Raw genomic sequence first — 17,974 nt, 5'->3', positions numbered from 1 at the left:
GGACCTGAACCTTCCCCAGCCTGGTATAGTAGCTAACACAACAGCAGGCTCTTCTTTTTTTATTTACTCAGACCACAGGAAAATGGAAATTCATGATCAGATTTTCATACTGCCCAGGTATGTGGTGGTCTGGGCATCCAGCCAGGGCAACCATGTACGTACGTAGGGGAAGTAACTCATCTTGCCCAGTTAACTCATTTGAAAACCTGTCCTTAAATATCAGCAAGACTGACCTGGCCTCCTGATACATAATACTGAAAGACTTTGGTGCATGATTAGAAGAGGGAAGAAGAGAAGTAAAACCAGCAAGAACCCATCCTTTTGTAATTTTAAAACGAAAAACACTGACAGCTATAGTCTGCAGGACTGCATAATCTGCAATTCTAGAGACATCAGGAGTAAATCCAATTAATAAATCCAAAGACAGACCAGGAACCCCTGACCCAGTGCACCAAAGGAAAACTGAAGCCGTCTTTTCTTAACAGATTGGGACATGGATTAGAGGGCAGAACTTTGATTCTCTCTCGCACAAGGCTGTTGCTGTGCTCTCAAAGCCAGCAGCCAGCCAAGAGCACACAGCGCTGCAGCAGTAGAGAACAGCTGCTGGACCCACACAGGAGCTGGCATTTGCTTCAGAAGACAATTCTTCCACCTCTTTTTTCTCCCCATGCATTAGCTTTACCCATGGATTTTGTGCTAGTGATGGATGCCAAGGTAACAGCCCTGGAAACAGAGTCCTTTTGTACCTGCACAGCTGCGCTAGGTTACTGTCTGGCCTCTGCTCAGAGCTAAACGTCATTCCTTCCTATTCGACCAAACCCCACTGACCAGCCCATCAGCCGAGACCTCTCCGGGTGACTGCTGCCTTTGTACAGCCACTGGGAACTGAACGAGGTGCCCTGCAAGCCAGAGCCCCAGCAGGCAGGCAGGATTCTTCCCCACGTTACATGCTGCTCCAAGTCCAGGAAGCCCGTGGTCCTGCAAAGAGTCCTGGTGCAAACAACACAGGCATCACAGACTGTTATGGCTAATAAAGCCTGGTCTCTACAGGGAAAATACTAGAATAACTGGCAATATAAAACCCAAATTATTGTGATTTTGTCCCAAAACCATTGCTCTGCTTAGAGCCATTATTGTAGACCAAAATCCCTTTTATTCCAGGCTAGTTTTCTTACAGGGGGATTGTTCTGAACAAGCCAGAACAGCAGAGTAGCAATTCCAAAATAACTACCCTTACAAACATCCCCAAGGAGACCAGTCTGGAAGCAGAGTGGAGAGGCCAGCCTTGAACTCCGTCCTGCTGAAAGCCAACACCAAAGGAAAGAATAAATTCCCTCACACTGCTGAAGAATTCAAAGCCTTTTCCTGATCACAGTCAGGATTCCCCAGGATCAATGGATATACTCACAGTCCAGCCACACCAGGGACCCAATTACCACAGGGCCAAAGACATTCTTGCTAAAAGGCATACTAAAAATTCCACTCCATTTTGTAGCACAGATAAGACCTTTATCAGTGTTGAGGATGGGAGAGGAACTGTGATAATTTGCAATTTGCCTGAGCCAAACGCTTCACATTAGTAGCTCGTTTGTGCCTGTAGAGAGAACTCCCCACCAAAATTAAGCACCAAGCAGTATCAGCTGCTACTGTGGTTCCTATTATCTTAACAGGACCCATGTCATATCCCCAAAGATTTAGTATAACAGGAACCTTGTATTTTAAAACTATATCAACTCTGCATTAAGATTACATGGTGAAACTTCCTCCTGCTAGAGGAATGCAGAAGTTACAGTTCTTGTACTAGCTCTGATTTGCTCAAATTGCTTAAACATCATAGATTTAGGTTGCATTTAATAACCCAGTATGTAACTGAAAATTATATATTCACAACCTGAAAAGTTAATCTTATTACAAGCTACTACTTTGATATTACCTGACATTGTGCTAACACAGACTTTACATTTCAAGCAGCAGCTAAAACATAACTTATTGAATATGTTGATAACCAACCAGTGTATTTGTTCACTTAAGCTCCACAAAGGTTGGCTATGGAAAACTGATACGGAGAAGACTGCAAAGAGGATTAATATGGGCATTCTGACCGTGCTTCTATGCTTCACTCTTCACATGAAGGAGAAAAATCCAAACTCCCAGATCAATAGCTATCATTTTGCAATTTTAGAGGAACAAGAAGGAAACTTTTCTGCAATCCCTTGCAGCTGAACAAGCCATTTTTGCAAATACAAATGTCAGACTCATTGCAGAGTGCAGGCCGTACTTGGAGTGGTACAGAACATTCTCCCTTCTCGAGAGCCCTGAAGGACGCGTGGCTCGGGAGCCTGCCATTTTCTACCACTGGCAGATTCTCTGCAGGTCCTCAACAAAACACACAACATGTCTTATGAGCACTGCTTGAAACATCCAGAGCTAGATCCTGGGGTAATATTCACACACTTTCGAAGGGACTAATAACGTGATTAATTACAAAGTCGATCAGAGAGAAGATGTCTCGGTGCTGGAAACACAGGAGCCTCCGATAACACTCTCCTGCCCAGCTTGGAGATAGAACAAGGCAGAGCAAACAAACCTTCCTACATGCCACGCCACGCCACACACCAAAACCCCGAGAGGGACAAGACTGCAGCACCTGATCACAAGTAACAGAAAGGGCTATGAGCACAAAGAGCAAACACACAGAAGCAGTGCTTGGCAGACCTGGACTGTCCTCCTCTCCCACGATGCCGTTGCAGTACATGGCATGCAGCTCAATCTCCGTAGCTGGAAAGCCTTGATCACACAACGGGCACAACACATGGTCAGCAGCTGTAGGACTGCGCTCAGACACAGTCCTGCCAGCATCTTCATCTCCACCAGCCTAAGGAAGAAGAAAAAATTAGCCAGACAGTCAATTGTGCCATTTCTCTTTTTTTTGCTAGGTGCAGAGCTCTGTGCTGTCTGGTAGCTACTCACCCTCCCACAGACTCAGTTTTTCTTGGAAAGTTTTATTCTCCCTTCATCACATACTGGTCAGAAATAACATCACTGGCTGAGTAAACTGTGCAGCACTAATAACTAATTCTTCTTCCAAAGGCAACATGTCCTTCTGAATCATGGTGAAACCTCCCTGCACAGCCATGCACACCATTTGAGGCAAACATCACCTGTACTACCACAGAAAAATGGCAAAGCTTCCATTAATCAAGAAAGCTCAGAAGCGAAACTGATGGAAAATTCATGGGGCAAAGCAAGAGTTCAACACCTGACTTGTGCTCATCAGTTTCTGGACATGATCCACGCTACACAGGCGGCACTGTCTGGGAACACAGCTTCCCCCAGGATGAAAGGAGGCTGCTGTGCTCTTAGGGAGTCTGGAGAGATCACTGGGAAGCTCCTCCTCTCTAGAGGAGGTAGCTGAAGCAGTCATCAGAGGGGACACAGATCAAGGAGAGAGGCAATACCATTAAAAATCCATGTCACACAAAATTACTAGCAGTGGCTTTTTGCCAGGGCAAAATGTCACAGCCCATGTTTGTTCTCCGGGTGCCATTAACACTTACTGATACTCTCTTTTTGCATTGGTTACACAGCTGCAAAGGTGCGCCGCTACCCACCTGCAGAGATACAGCCTGCTCCCTACGCTACTGATGTTCCCAAGACACAGCAGACTGCTGCCATCTCACTCATAACTAGATCTCCGCCTAGTCAGGCTTGCTACAAGATTTCTCCACATTTAAGAAAGAACCTTTCCGTCCCTGCAATGATTAAAAAAAGGTATTTAAATATTAACCATGTAGAAGAAACCTATAGGAAAATAACTTCGGAGAGTTTTCTGTTCTTAGGGCTAAGCAGTGACATGTAGACAGCATGCAGCAAAACTGCTGTCTGCTTCCTTCCAATGGTATAATTTCAGGGAAGCAGTAATTGGGGTCAGCCAAGATGCTCAGTGCCACTGGAGTGCTTTGTCGTATTACTCAGTTTATTACTTGCTTTTCCAAATGAGGGTCTGATCCTGATTTTTACATCCTAAAGGGAAGGAGGGTGCTTTGTTGACTCAGAGGAGCTCTGCAAAAAATTGCAGGACTGGGCCTTAAACTGAGAATCCGACTCACAAAACGCATTTCTCCCAGACACCGGCTGAAAGGCTATGGCACCGATCCCCAGGAACACCTCTCTCATTTCCAGGGAGGCTCTCTGCCCTGGATTTCTGCGGAGGAGTTGCCACAAGAGTTCCTCCAGCCGAACACAGGCTGTTGAAGTATATCACTTACAGCATTAGCACTTGTACCCCGCTCTCACATCTCAGTGTCACTACATCTTGTGAAGTCCTCACCGTGGGGCGTCACAGAGAGGAGCCGTAAAAAACAAGATGTGTCAAATATGAATGATCAGATCAACCCGCATTATCCTAGTCAGACAACACACATAAAAAATATGATGGGAAAAGCAGCAGGCACTGCTCCTTCTAGCTACCATTTTTAAAGCAATCTTAGATCACCGATTCTGCACACCCTGCCCGCCTACATTCAGTGGTAAATTACTAATTTTAAATGGAAATGCAACATTTTGTAACAAAAGACACCACAGTCCCAAAACTGCTTGTACAAAATCTTGCTGTAACAGTCTAGAAAACCTCAGCTGCAGAACCAATCACCCCTGTCAGAGGCAGAGACTGTTGCCTCTCCTCTTTAGCAGAGGAAATTGCCTTCAAGACATAGTACTTGCAGCCAACAGCCAGCCAAGAGCAATGCTAGAGGCTGAGCTCAACAAGAAGACTCCCGTGTCCTGGCTCAGCATCTGCTAGGAAGAAGTCAGTCCCAGCGGTCTACGCTCACTTCATGCTAACTGCTGATGCGCATGGAAGCTGTTTCTGCTGTCTTCCTGGAGGGCTGCAGGCTCTGGACTGGTACCTGCCGCCAACGATAATGTTGTCAAATAATCTCTAGGAAGCCCCACTGCACCACTTCCAAACACTGTGCTCATCACCTTGTGCCATCTAGCAAAGGTGTGAGACCCAGGGCACCCTCTGCAAAGCACAAGGGACAAGACAGTGTCATGGCCACAGCCAAATGGGTCATGAACATGCTTTGGTGGCTGCGGCTACCTGGCTCAGCACAGGACTGCCGCCTCTCCCTGCTGCAGTCTCTAATTGTCTGAGCAGTGCTTTGAGATACCTGCAGAATGAAAGGCACACGAGAGCAGAAGCTGGTTTATTAAGAGGCCTGTGACAATGAGACACTGGAGCTGCAGACGCACTGTACAAGCTGCAGACTCCCAGAATGAGCTTTCCACAAATGAATCCTCTTGTCAAGAGCTGTACGATTCTGTATTCATGTACCCTGCCAGAGGAGTACTTGGCAACCCCTTTGATATCGCTCTCTAAATTAATAGACAAAGGGAGTTTTATCAGAAGCAGGAACTGAAGTCAGATGTCGGTACAGCAACAGCTGCAAAGCAATTGCTGCACAGGTGTGACAACATGGGGAAAGGAGCCACACAACAGCGCACATCTGCATCAGGAGGTAAGAGGATGGCCCCGCCACTGACTCACTGTTGCTATTAACTATTACGGCACAGAAATCAAGATTCCTGGGCTCAGGTCACTCTGCTTGGACTGCAAACCACCACCAGCCCTCAATGCTCCAAAGTAATCTTTATCCCAGCCCAGTCTCTGGGTGAACCTCTCCTCTCAGCCTCTTGGAGATTGTCTGTGGAGAACAAACACCAAAGTTCAGAGGACTGTAACAGGGAAAAGCATGTCACAACACGAGTGACTGAGGTTTACCAGGACTCCCATCACAGCTCCTGGGGTCCCTCTGCATCGCTGACCACCACAGCACTAAACCTCTGAGCGTGGGCAAGCAACAGCACTGCTGTCCACATTGATGGCATCCTCCAGCACAGCAGTGTGCATGGTAGAAAAGAACAAGCTGGAATTGATAAAAACTCTCCAGCTACAGGACTGAAAGGCTCAGAAGCAGCTGCACGCAGCCCCCAGCCAAAAGGGACTGGAGTTATGACACAGTGAAGAAAAGTGAAGAGGTAAGTGTTTGTGAGGACCCCAACAGCAGAAGCCCAAGCTCCCAGCTACCCAAAGGCAAACACTAGCACAGCCCAGCTGAACCAAGGTCTAGACTGCAGGACTGGAAACAGGACCCTTCCCCAACTCCAGGCTCTTTTACCTGCATAGGTGCATTTCTGCTGCCCAAGCAGAGCTCTTCTCTCTCCACCTCAATAGTTTCCAGTGGACTCGTCTGGGTCTCTACAGAAAAACACCACCATGTCAGCGCAGGTTTGCAGCCCCTAAACTATCTCCTCACTTGATGTAACATAGCCCATTTCTTAACAGTGTTTTCACAGCTTCAAAACATTTTTTAGATTTGCCACAAATGTTATCAGACAACGTGCAACAACACAGCCAGATGAGGGGTTAAAAGTCACAGCACAGTCGTGTGAGGACAAAGCCACCGCAGCTTTGCGGCTTCATGGGGAGTGAGACTAGACACAGGGAAAGCGCGTGTGACACTTGCTGGGATAGAGACAAAGCAAGAATAGAGCTCTCCCTTGCATTGAGACAAACAGAGCTCCCGTTCTGCGGTCTGCCTCGCAGTCGCACCTTCTTCAGACCTCCACGTCTTCCTTAGCAACAAAATATGCCTCCAAGCACCACCATGACCTCTCTCTCTCTCTACAGCTGCTCATGAACAGGAGTGGTCTCTTCATTAATTTTCTCACTTAAAACTCTGGACTGGAAAATCTCAGACATGGTAGGAGAGACCAAGGAAGAAAAACTCAGTTGTCCCAAACATGTTTAATTAATGTAAGACAAAAATTATTTCAGCTCTCATGCTTTACACATATCTTGAAACTGAAAAATCTGAAAACTTCTTGATTGCATTGAAGAGACCACTCCTGACACCTTGTTTTGAGTGATCGCTCCATATTGATGTACATCCTAGTGTCTCTTCAGCAGCAAGTCCCCAGCAATCTCTGGTCACAGAACTGTCTTAGAGGAAATGGGTCCAAAACCAGGGAATCGAACTAATTACCTGGAAAATTTCAGCCCTGACAAACACAGCTGGGAAAGAAATCTTATTTTGTTCAAATAACTTGAAAATTCTCTTTTTTTCTCTGAAATTTATAAGTGTGCAACTTTTGGTGCAAAATTCAGAACATTCTCAAGTGCCTCTTACCTGGGCAAACAGAGATCTCTTCTTCAGCAGAGTTTTCTGTGGCAGTATCTGGGCTCCTTTTACTGCCAAGTGGGGTCAACATGGAGATGCTGTTCAAAATATAAATATAACATAAATATCCAATCCAGTAGGTGACAGCCACACCCACCTGCCTCACGCAGTTCAGAACAGCAGACGATGCCATAATTTCCAAGCGGTCAATATCTGATAGCCAGAAATGACCAGGACAACAGTGAAATATGGGTGTAAAATGCTGTCCTAAGCAAAAACCCCAAAGGGAACATTTTTTCTTCTAGAAGCCCTTGACAAAAAGGCATGATGGGTCACTATCTCATGTCAGGGGAGCAAAAATACCTGCTCACAACTGTGGGACTCCCGTGATCCTTTCTACTCTTATAAGATTTGGGAGTTGTGCAGGTACCAGCACCATGCTTCTTTCTGTCTGAGGAAGGAAATCCTCAGAGAGGAAAGACACAGACTTGCTTTATCCTGCATTACCCTCTCCCTCCTCACACTGCTAATTTTCTTCCTTATCGCTGTGCACAGCAGCCAGAAGCAGCACGGATGCAACACAAGGCAAGGCTTCCCTGCAGCAAAGTCCTAACAGCATTAGCACAGCGGTTCCTCTGAGCAGCACCAGGTACTGCTCCTCTCGTTTTTGACCTTCGGATTCCTCCTTTTTTTTTCCTCCCCTACACCACACAGTGTCTTTCCCAAACAGGCAGGCATTGCCGAGTAAGTCTGGCACCCATGCTGACACGCTCCGTGCTTTGCGTGGCTTTCTGATTACTCTGATCAAGTATGCAAGAACACACTTTAAAAACATGAATCCTCATACTGACAAATAGAAGATTTATTAAGCTCAACCACAGGCCTTAGAGAGGCGAGAACAGCCACTGTTGATTTATGATAAATAACAAAATTCTGATAGGAAATCACAAGTGGCTTTTCTCTCTAAATAAAGCATCTCAAAGCATTTGTTATGAATCCAGGCTGAGCGTGTTTTACTCTGTGTCCAACATCAGGGCTCACTTCAGAAAAACTCACACAAAACAACTTGCTATGACATTTATAAAATGGGCTAATCAATTTGAAGTCAAACCACATTTCTTGCTACACCAACTATCTCCCAGTAACAAAGCCTATAATCATTTATTAAAACCCCAATCTAATGTGCTCCGCACAAAGCATAAAGCAATCGGGCAGAGCGGCCCGCAGAAAGCAAAGGAGCCTCTTCTCACTGCTGCCACTTCCTAAACTGCTTCACTACCTCCAGACAGCTCAGAGCTGTGTTTTCCTATTAAGTGCGGCTGAGGCCAGCCGGCCAGGGTGCCTGAGCCTTACCCGAGAGAGGACTGCACTTGGCAAACTACCAGGAGCCAGATGGCAACACTTAATGTGCACAAAACTGCGAAGACCGCAGCCATTTCTTGCCTTGCTGCAGATGTGCCAGCTGCTCAAGGAGGTACCGCAGCACCCAGGTGCATCCCGGCCCCTAGGGGGGCAGCCAGGAGCTCCTGGGCAGCTTGGGGAATGTCCCAAACTAACCCCATGAGCTACACCAAGCAAAAGAGGTCCCCCTCTTTTCATATTCAGCCCTGGCCTCTTCTGCCTTAAGCAGGCAGGAGGCCAGCTCTGCAGAGTGCACACCTCGGTGCCTTCTATGCAAGCACACAAGCTCAGACCTCAGCTGTCACAGACTCATCAGCCTCAGCAGCAACAGCAGCTGCAGGTTCCTCCTGCTCCCCAAGGCGAGCTTTAAGCTTGTTAGCAAGGTGCAAGCAAGAGGGATTTTTCATACTCTGCATATTGATATTAACTGCTCAGGCCAAATGCTGTTAGATCAGAAGAAAGTTGGCAGTTTTGTTCCAAAGCAGGTTTAAATTATAAAACCCAGCAAATTAAAAACATGACATTATCTGGCCTCTCTTGTAACTTGCTCCTTGAATCCTCTCCCATTTGCCCTTCTTCTCCCACAGCCTTTGCTGCAGAATTGCACCCACAGGAAGGAGAAGGGAAAAAAAAAAAAAAAAGGAAAAGAGGAGTAAGCTTAATCTGAAGAAAATCATGTTGACTTGTCCCACACCTGTCATCTGCTGAAGTGGCTTTTCTGGAGCACTGCACTCTATCTTTGGCTGATAGGCAGTGCCGTCTGGCTTCCCCCCGCCCTTCTTTCCTCTTCAGCAGTAAGGCAAGAACATAAAAATACACACAGAAATCCAGTAAACCCTCCACCATGCTGCCTATGCGCCTTCCCAGACAGACCACATGATGGAATCGCTATAACTCACCTTGAGCTCACCTACCCATCTCCACAGCTTTACTGCACCATGTCGCATTAGCTCCAGAGGGCAAGGATCAAGTCCTCCTACTTGTACAAGGATGCACCTTGCACGTTTTATAAAGTAACTGAGCTCTTCTCCCCAGTTGTGTCCCACCTCTCTCCCATGCTGCTCCAAAGCCATGTATTTCCAGGAATACCTAACAGCAGCAACTGCAGACAGCCTTTCTAGCAAGCCCTGCTGCCAGGCCCTGCAGCGAGCCCTGGTGAGACTGCACCCCAAAATACTCCAGGGAGAGTGGAAGAGCCCACATCACCAGAGTGAGCCCGTGAGCCCCACACTCTGAAACCACCCTACTCACCTCTGTGCAACTTGCATGGGTTCCCCATCTTCATGCACATCCTCTGCAGGCAGCACCTGGGAGGCCTGCAAAGGAAAATTCTGGTATTATATAAAACAATGTATGCAGCTAACCGGGATCTGCTGGGTCATCAGATTCTGTCCATGACATTGCACCCAGTCTGTTACGTATTTTTTTCTGAAAATGGCTAAGTATCCATCCTGAACTAGCCAGCTTTTTCCCTCCATCACTCCTTTTGGTAAGGTGTTTCAGCAGCTCCCTGCAATAATGCCTGGCAGCACTTTTTGTTAGCTTGCTGACTAGACATGTTCCTGGACTGTCCATGCCCACTCATTCATGCCAACCTTGTCCACCACCTTCCACAGCCTCTGCCTGTTCCTAGCATCTACTCTGATGTACTTATGGGCAGCAACCATAGCTCTTCTCCATCTCCATTTGCGCTGAGCTAAACAACCCAAGGATTTTCGTGTCCCCTTGCACTTCCTCAAGCCCCCTAGCAGCCCTCATCTACTCCAGTTTAAAATCTATTTGCCTGAGCCAGGATGACCTGATCAAATGGTACAGCTGATGTTTGACCACGAGCAATACTGTTCTGAAATTCCTTACAGATAAGATGTGTTGCATTTTTCTTGACTGGGAAATCAGCTGTCCCATCAAAGAGAGGGAACAGATTAACCTGCACAATCTACAGCTGGTAAATCTGTGTGCATTTTATCCCATTTTTCATTTAGCTCTACGACTCCACTTATTCTTTCCTTTAAAATTTGTTCAAAAGCCTTATGCACCGCCAAGGTCAGGCTAACATGCCAGTCATTACCCAGATCCCTTTCTTCTTCTTCAGCCTACATGTTACACTTGCCATTCTCTAATCAGGTGGAATTACAATGGTTTATTAACAGTCCTTGCTGTCAGGCCTGCGATTTCTCATGCTAGTTCTCAAAGAAATCCAAGGGGTTTTCCTGCCCCTTCCTCGAGTCTATTAAACTCTCTGAGTTTGATTTCTACCATAGCTTTCAACTTCAGTCAGCTCCAGTCCTGGATGGCTGATGTACTTCCCCAGCAAGCCCCAAAACAAAGCCTCCAGTCAGATTTCCCTAAAGTGACTCCAACCCCCAAATATTCTGTTTCATCTACGCTGTTCTTTATTTCTTCACAGACTAACTCATCATTAACATAAAATACCACACCTCCTCCTTTGTTTTTATTTCTCTTTTTCCTGAGCTGTGCATATCTCAGCAATGACTGTGCCCCAGTCATGAATACTGGGCCATGTTTCTGTTTTTCCTAGTACACATGTTTTAAGGTATGGCACTACTTCAGGTCACCAGACTCCAACTCTCCAGAATTGGGTCTTTTCCCTCTGAATCTTTTAAAGACCAAGAGTCGCCCAACCTTATTTGAAAGGCTACGAAAGAATTGATTCTATTAGCAGTGAAGTTCGTTAGTGCAGGTTCACAGGCTATGAGATCTCCTGACAACCACGATTTGCTCTGTGCAAACATTCCTTGGCTGCGGGTGGCAGTTGCAGCAGTTGGCCACTGCCAGGGTGGAAGGTCTCTGCCTGCTCCAGGTGAGGGTTTCAAACCACGGGCACAGGCAGGCTCCCTCAAGCACATCATTTGCACCTTCATTTTACTGGTACAACACACAGCACAAGGCTTTTTCAAGGACAGGTTTGAGTCCCCATGGATGGTTTCTAGCCTCAGCACAGCCTAAAATCTCCCACCAGCAAAGCAGCCCTGGTAGCACTGGGGGAGGCCCAGGGCAGTACAGGCAGCAGGGGTCTCCAAGCGATGCAGCACACCAGCGACACGACTGCTCCAGGCCCCTCCTTTGTCACTGCCGGTGGAATTGTATTTGATAGAAGGAAAAAAATGGAAACAAGGCACAAGCAAACATCAAACATATCGATCTTGCAAGTAAGTCACCTGCACTGGCCTCAGTATGTGACTGCACAGAGAGGTGAGAAAAGGGAGCAACCTCTCAAGCTGGGTGTGATAAGGCAGATGGAAGGGCATGTAGAAATTATTTTCTCTCAAATAAATAAAAGATTGGCAAATTTTGGGCTAGGGTTGAAATTTTAAAGTCTGCTCCCCCTCTCCCTTCCTTATTTTTTCACCTTAAAAGTATCAGAAAGACTACATCCACATACATACTATGGCTCTTTGAGAGAGCTGTTGTGGTCAGGGTGAGTACATTACAAGTTCCCACTCAGCACCACTAAAACCTCTTTTCTCCCCAAGACTTAATTAGGTATTAGCATTAAACGGATAATATAAAAAAAATACCCCACAATTTTCAGTACTGATTAAAAGTTCACACCCTTCCCAGCTGCTGTAGCTTTCCAAGGGCTTTAGCATACACCTCCACAGACCTGCAGTCACCCCAATCTTCCAGATTAATGACACCTCCATTTCCAAAGGAAAAGACACGGAAGAAAAAAAGCAGTTTGCCTTAAGAACCTTTCAGGTCTTTTGTATCTATCCTAAAGAAATGAAAAAGGGCACAAGTCCATTTCTTTCCTCTGCAGGTCACCTTTAAGGCTTGTTTAAATCTGTATCTGCTAAACCCAAGCCAAAGCACTGTCATGAAAAGTCACATTTCAGCACAGGCTGCTCTGCTCTTTTTCTGCAACCAGAAAATGCAGACATGACGTTTTTCCTAAGTGTTCAATATTACAAGACAGAATATAAATATCACAAAACAAGTTAAGTATCTTTCTAACACCAGGGTAAATGATCAAATACACTTGAAAACAGGAACAACAGAGCAGAGGCTTCAGTCATAGAGAAGATAAAGTTATACAATGATCCGGGAGTGAAGTCATTATGAAAAATGAGGGTTGGAAAAGGCTGACACAAACCTAAAATACAGCAGTAATAAATACTTCATCTGACTAGCAATCTGTTTAAACTTAGCAGTGACAGAAAGCTGCCTTCCGCTCCAACAAGAAAGCCCTGATGGAGACAGAGGCTGACACCTAGCGTCTAGCAGACCCAACAAGCAAGCCGGAGAGAAGGTGCCCAACCACCAGAACAAGGACGATGAGCACCGCTGTGATGACAGATCACCCCAGGCAGGAAGAATACGCCTGGGAGCATGCTGAACCTCTCCTGGACACAACCACAGGACCACAAGCACTTGCAAGGGTGAAGCACGTACGGACGCAAACAAGCACGTAGGTGCAAAAAGGAAAGGCTGCACTGCAAGAACAAAAGCCACATTTCTGTCTATGAAGGAAAATGCAGAGCTCCACACACAGCCATGGGTTTATAAGCTGGCTTGCCACAGCTGGTGGTGGTCAGCATCATCTCTGTGCTCACTACCCTGACACACTGCCAGGCTACACCCTTTTGAGAAGGGCAAGTCAGCTGGAAGTCTTTATCTCAGTGGTGCATTAATGGACAAATGCCAGGCTGCATGATGGCCTCTACCATTTGTGAGCTGGGTATCGGCCTGTATGCTTTTCCTGTCCCTTTCACAATAAGCTGTGTGGCTAGGGGAGGAAGTCCCTGAATTTAAGAGGAGCATTAAACAGCAGTGCCTGCTTTGCAGAAGGGACTGAAACCTAAATGGACAGAAGAGCAGGACTGCTCAACCTCTGCTCAGTGGCAAAGCTCTTACCTGGCAGTAGCTGGTGGTCGGTTCATCATCAGAAGTGGAGTTCTTCTCCTCTTCCATGCTGTGCCCTGGACTCTCTGCCTCCCTCCTCTTTGAAGGGAGGAGCCAGGTGATGCTCTCGGACTCCTTCTGCCCATCTGGGTCTCCATCTTCTGTATCATCAGCAACCCCATTCTCCCTGCTTATCTGCTCTCCTTTCCCAAGCTCATTTTGGCTCAAGGAAGAACTGGGCACAACTGGGTTTCCAAACTCCTTCTTATGCAATAGCTGCCTCTGAGCCTGCTTCAGGCTCTTCTGGTAAACCTCCAGCTGACACAAGATGACTTTGGTGTACTGGTTGGGGTCCACCCCTTTGGGGCAAAAGGGGATGCCCCAGTAATAATGCACTGTGTCTCTCGTCTCCTCCTGCTTGTGCTTCTCCTCCTCTGCATTCAGTATGCAAAGCTCAGGGGTACTGTCAGGCACCTCGTTCTGCTCTGCTTGCCCTGCAGAAACACAGACTTTGGTGAGGTGCCTGGGCTGTGAGGTGTGTTTGGTTCCTGCTCCTCCACCACTCCTCCTGGGGCTGCCACACTGTTCCACGGTCCAGCTCTTCCAGAGCGTGGCTGAGCTCCCGGCACCAGCTTCTCCCGCAGAATGGCCAGTGCAGGGCAGGGGCTGCTCTTTTGGTTCGTGGCTTGTTGTTTCAGAAGAGCTGGAGGGGCTTGCGAACAGTCTCCGAGGTGTCAGTCGCCAGGAGTCTGAAGTCACCCTGCCAAAGGTGGGACTCAAAGAGATGAAGTCCTCTCCAAGAGTGCTGGGTAACATGTTACTAGAATCACTTTTTGCTGGTGAGGAAGGCTTTTCACTTGACCTTGTCACAGGCTGGCCCTTCCCCGGAGACACGATTATGCTAGATACTAGTGAGCTTTCAACGATTTCCTGGCTTAACCTCCTCAACACTACCAGGGGGCTCCGGGCGACATCCATCTGTCCATTCCCATCAGCTCTGGCGCTCTGTGAGTGGGAGCTGCACTTGGAGCGAGGGGTGTCAGGGCAAAGTGCCAGACCTCTCAGGATCTCAGAGCCTTCTTTCTCGGCAGGCTGGCTTTGGCCTCGCGCACCCAGTACTTCTGCAGACAACTGAGGGGTTGCATCAGAGGAGTTTGAGGGCTGACAGCTCTGAAAAACAAAAGGTTGATTCTCCAAGAGGTGTGTTCTCTATCCGCTGTGCATACCAAGGGCTCCCCCAGCACACTGGCAGCTGTCACCTGGACTGCAGGACACCCCCTGCCCTGACCAGAACTGTGTACCCCAACATAGGGGACAGCGGAGGTTAGAATTCATACACCCCTCCCACTAGGAATGGTACAAAATAACTACTCTGCAACTGCTGTAGTTCCAGCTCGCGCTGGAAATAGCTAGGCCCCCAGTAAAACCTTATTTTGTGCAGTATGGCAAAGCAAGGACAGAAAGCAACGTTGCTGAAGAACCCTAGTAAGCCTCTTCACAGAAGCACACTTACATTAAGGCTCTCAGCAATGGCCTTCCTCAAGAGCTCCTCCTCTTCCTCTTCCTGACAGTTCACTTGTCTGGCTTCTTGCTCACTCATTTTCAGGGCCAGTGCAAACTGTTCCTCTTCAGTCATCTCTACAGCAGAAGAAAAAGGATAATGTCAAGTCACAGCTGCAGGTGTATGTGAACACCCAACATATATCCAACATGTTGGGAGAAATGTCCAAGGGTCCCACCTCCCCAGGAGGAATGCAGAGCAAAACATCTAAACCTCAGCTTTCCTGAAAAGGTGTCACCAAAACCGGAGCAGGCAACACTAAATGAAAAAGGTAACCCAAGTCAGGAACTTCAGTTAGGTTTTCTACAGCAATCTAAACTCTGACTCCCTAGGTATATTAACTGCAACGGGACATTTTATTTGCCCTCATCAAACACCACACTCTACAGCTGCAGAAAGCATGTTCAAGGAGAGAGGAAAAGGATAGACTTACAAAATGTGCTCATTTTTACATCGGATAGGCTCAGCAGCGAGGCAGAATAAAGAACACATCTTCTTTAATACACGTTTTTAGTAGCCAAATAGCACATCTCACTGTCTTCTGCCACACAGATACCTGCAATACCACAGGAGACCTACCCGAGAGAAAAAGACCTACATGTTGTTCACCCGGAGCTGCAGGTGGAAAGCTCTGTGGAGGATAATGTTACTTGCTCAGTGGTATTATGGAGGATCTTTCACATGCATGCATCCCCCTTCTGCTCGCATCACCACTCCACTGCATCACTAAGTCAGTCACGCATGGGAAACAGGTTTCCTACAGTTGTAACTGCTACTTCAGCAGAAAATTTTTTCCTGAAATATTCCTCACCCAGAGCAAACCAGAAGCCGAGACTGGCTATTTAGAAAGAAAGCAGTTAGTTACTTTGGAAAATGCTTATTTACTTAGATTCAATCCAACACTTTCACTATGCTTAAAATGTACAATGCCTGCAGAATGGAGTGCAGCTTGGAAAACAACTCAACAGCACTCTCAGGAGCCGAAAAACACATCTTCTCACTCGAAACAAATTGACAGATTTCCTTCAAAACCCGCTCCCTCCTTCAGGCAGAATCCTGTACATGCCATCTCATGCATGAACCGAAAGGCTTGCTCTCTGATGGGCTAGAAGAGCTTTAAGAGATGCAATTTGAACAGGAAGGCCGCCCAAGCACAAAACATGCCTTCACTGCAGCCAGTTTTGGAGACAGACGTTTCCCTGGATAAAGATGCATTCAGAAGCTGCAGGCTCCCATTTTCTAACCCATCCTCTTCCTACCAGCTGCCACCAAAATACAGCAGTGCAGTCTCCCTTGAAGCAGCCTGGGATTGCACTGGTCTTAGCACAGCCCGTGCATCACGGCACTACTGCATTGAGGTGCATCCACACAGCAGCAGGCTTTGCTTTGCTTTGCCCTTCCCCCAGCTTGTTGCTAATGGCAGGCTGGTTCTTCCCCCACCCAAGCAGGATTTGAAGCATTTTTGGACTGTTCTGATTACCAGCCATAGATTCCTTTACATGTCCTACTAAATCAGCACTTAGCTTTAGGTTGTGTTTTTGGTGTTGTTTTTTTTTTTTTTTTTTTTAATTTCTTTAAAAATTAAGAAAGAGGTTGAAGTGAAGGCAGACTGCAGTGCACTCAGGGCTCGTGGGGATCTTTTGTCCTTGTACAAAGTCACTCTATGATGTTACAGCCAGGAGGGACCAGGAAAAAAATAATGCATCTTTTAATGAAAAGCACACAACAGTCCAGTGTATGAAGAAGGCTCCCGTCCCCAAGAACAGCAATAATACGCAGCATTTCCACAATACAAACACCTCCCAATCATTCAGTAAGTGTGTGCTGATTTGTTTCCCTGCCCAAACCATCACAGCAATCAGGCCAGATCCTGCAAACTCTGACATGTGCAAGAACACCGGTGCACGTGATCAATGCCCCACAACACAAGACTTTCCACGTGCTTAAATTAAAACGGGGGCCTGAGTGTTCACCAGTTCAGGCTATCAACATCCATGAAGCTTAATAAAAAGAAACATTTTTTTGGCGAGTTACTACTGTACATTTTGTTTTCTTCTCCCTCCCTGGCACAGCAATTTCCCCTCTGGGGACAGGGAATGTGCCAGACAAATGCTGCCTCTGGCAAAGAAACCAGCGACAAACAAGATGCACTTAGTGCACGTTCCAGTTGAGTAGGTGCTCTGGAGACAGGGAAATCTCGAGTTTAAATCCACCTGGCATTACAGTGGAGAGAGCAAAGAGCAGCTCTGCTCATGCCTTCCAGGAGACCTGACCTGCTTTAAGCTGAGCGGTCCAGAGCTGACAGTATTTTGTGCTCCACATCCGATCATTTCTCAGCACCTTGTGTTTTATTAAACTTGATGTTGATTGCACCAGTCATAATTTACGATGATTAGAAATCCAGAGTGTTGCGTTAGCCCCCTACCGATGTGTGCAAACAGACCTCTGAAGCACTCTGGGAGCAAACACTGAGCATGCAGCAGAGGTGAGCCATGCTCCCGGAACATGCCGGCGGGGCAGGGGCTCCCACAGCCTTTGGGGGGAATGACCCCTCTCTGTCTGGACAGACACGCTCCATCACGCTCAGCTCAAACACATCACACGCCTCACAGGAGCCCATTCTCGCTGATGGGTGGGGAAGCGCCAGCACCTCTGGCTGGGAATTCTGCGTCTCGCACTCTAAAATCCACTTGCCACACGTCCATCCCAAAGCAGCATGAAATCCCAGTGCTTCTCTGGGGACCAGGGCATCCAAGAAACCCACAGATGGGAAGGAGGGGTCAGGGAGAAACTGTTTTTGAGACATTGCAGCCCTAAACAAATTAAACCATTTCAGAGCCTTTTTAAATGCTAATACGGCAATTTGCCAAGCGATTTATGTTCGGTTTTGACATTTGCAAAGTGAATTAGATGCAAAACCCCACTAGTTGTAGTTCTAACACTTACTAATAAGAGATTTACTCAAAAA

General features: G+C 47.0%; 1 protein-coding gene across 10 annotated transcripts in view; it reads right to left on the bottom strand.

Annotated features, from left to right (window-relative positions):
• The window catches only part of UIMC1 (ubiquitin interaction motif containing 1), a 39,233-nt gene that overhangs the window by 7,311 nt on the left and 13,948 nt on the right, over positions 1-17,974 (bottom strand). For 9 of the 10 annotated variants that reach the window (XR_005931093.1, XM_029997676.2, XM_029997679.2 and 6 more), the window contains 6 exons: positions 14,959-15,083; positions 13,458-14,615; positions 9,834-9,898; positions 7,191-7,279; positions 6,180-6,259; positions 2,716-2,875 (listed from right to left, as the gene is read on the bottom strand). Coding sequence is in view for 9 of the 10 variants with exons in the window: in XM_029997676.2 (XP_029853536.1) it covers positions 2,716-2,875; positions 6,180-6,259; positions 7,191-7,279; positions 9,834-9,898; positions 13,458-14,615; positions 14,959-15,083 (1,677 nt within the window). In the remaining variant the exon portion in view is untranslated. Of the gene's footprint in view, positions 1-2,715; positions 2,876-6,179; positions 6,260-7,190; positions 7,280-9,833; positions 9,899-13,457; positions 14,616-14,958; positions 15,084-15,585; positions 16,488-17,974 lie in introns of those variants that run through there. The other variant, XM_029997682.2, reaches the window with a different exon arrangement.

Source organism: Aquila chrysaetos, chromosome 22 (genome assembly GCF_900496995.4).
Source record: "Aquila chrysaetos chrysaetos chromosome 22, bAquChr1.4, whole genome shotgun sequence".
Classification (NCBI taxonomy): Eukaryota; Metazoa; Chordata; class Aves; order Accipitriformes; family Accipitridae; genus Aquila; species Aquila chrysaetos.
The sequence above is the reverse complement of the archived record's forward strand: the minus strand, read 5'-3'. Positions and strand labels throughout refer to the sequence as shown.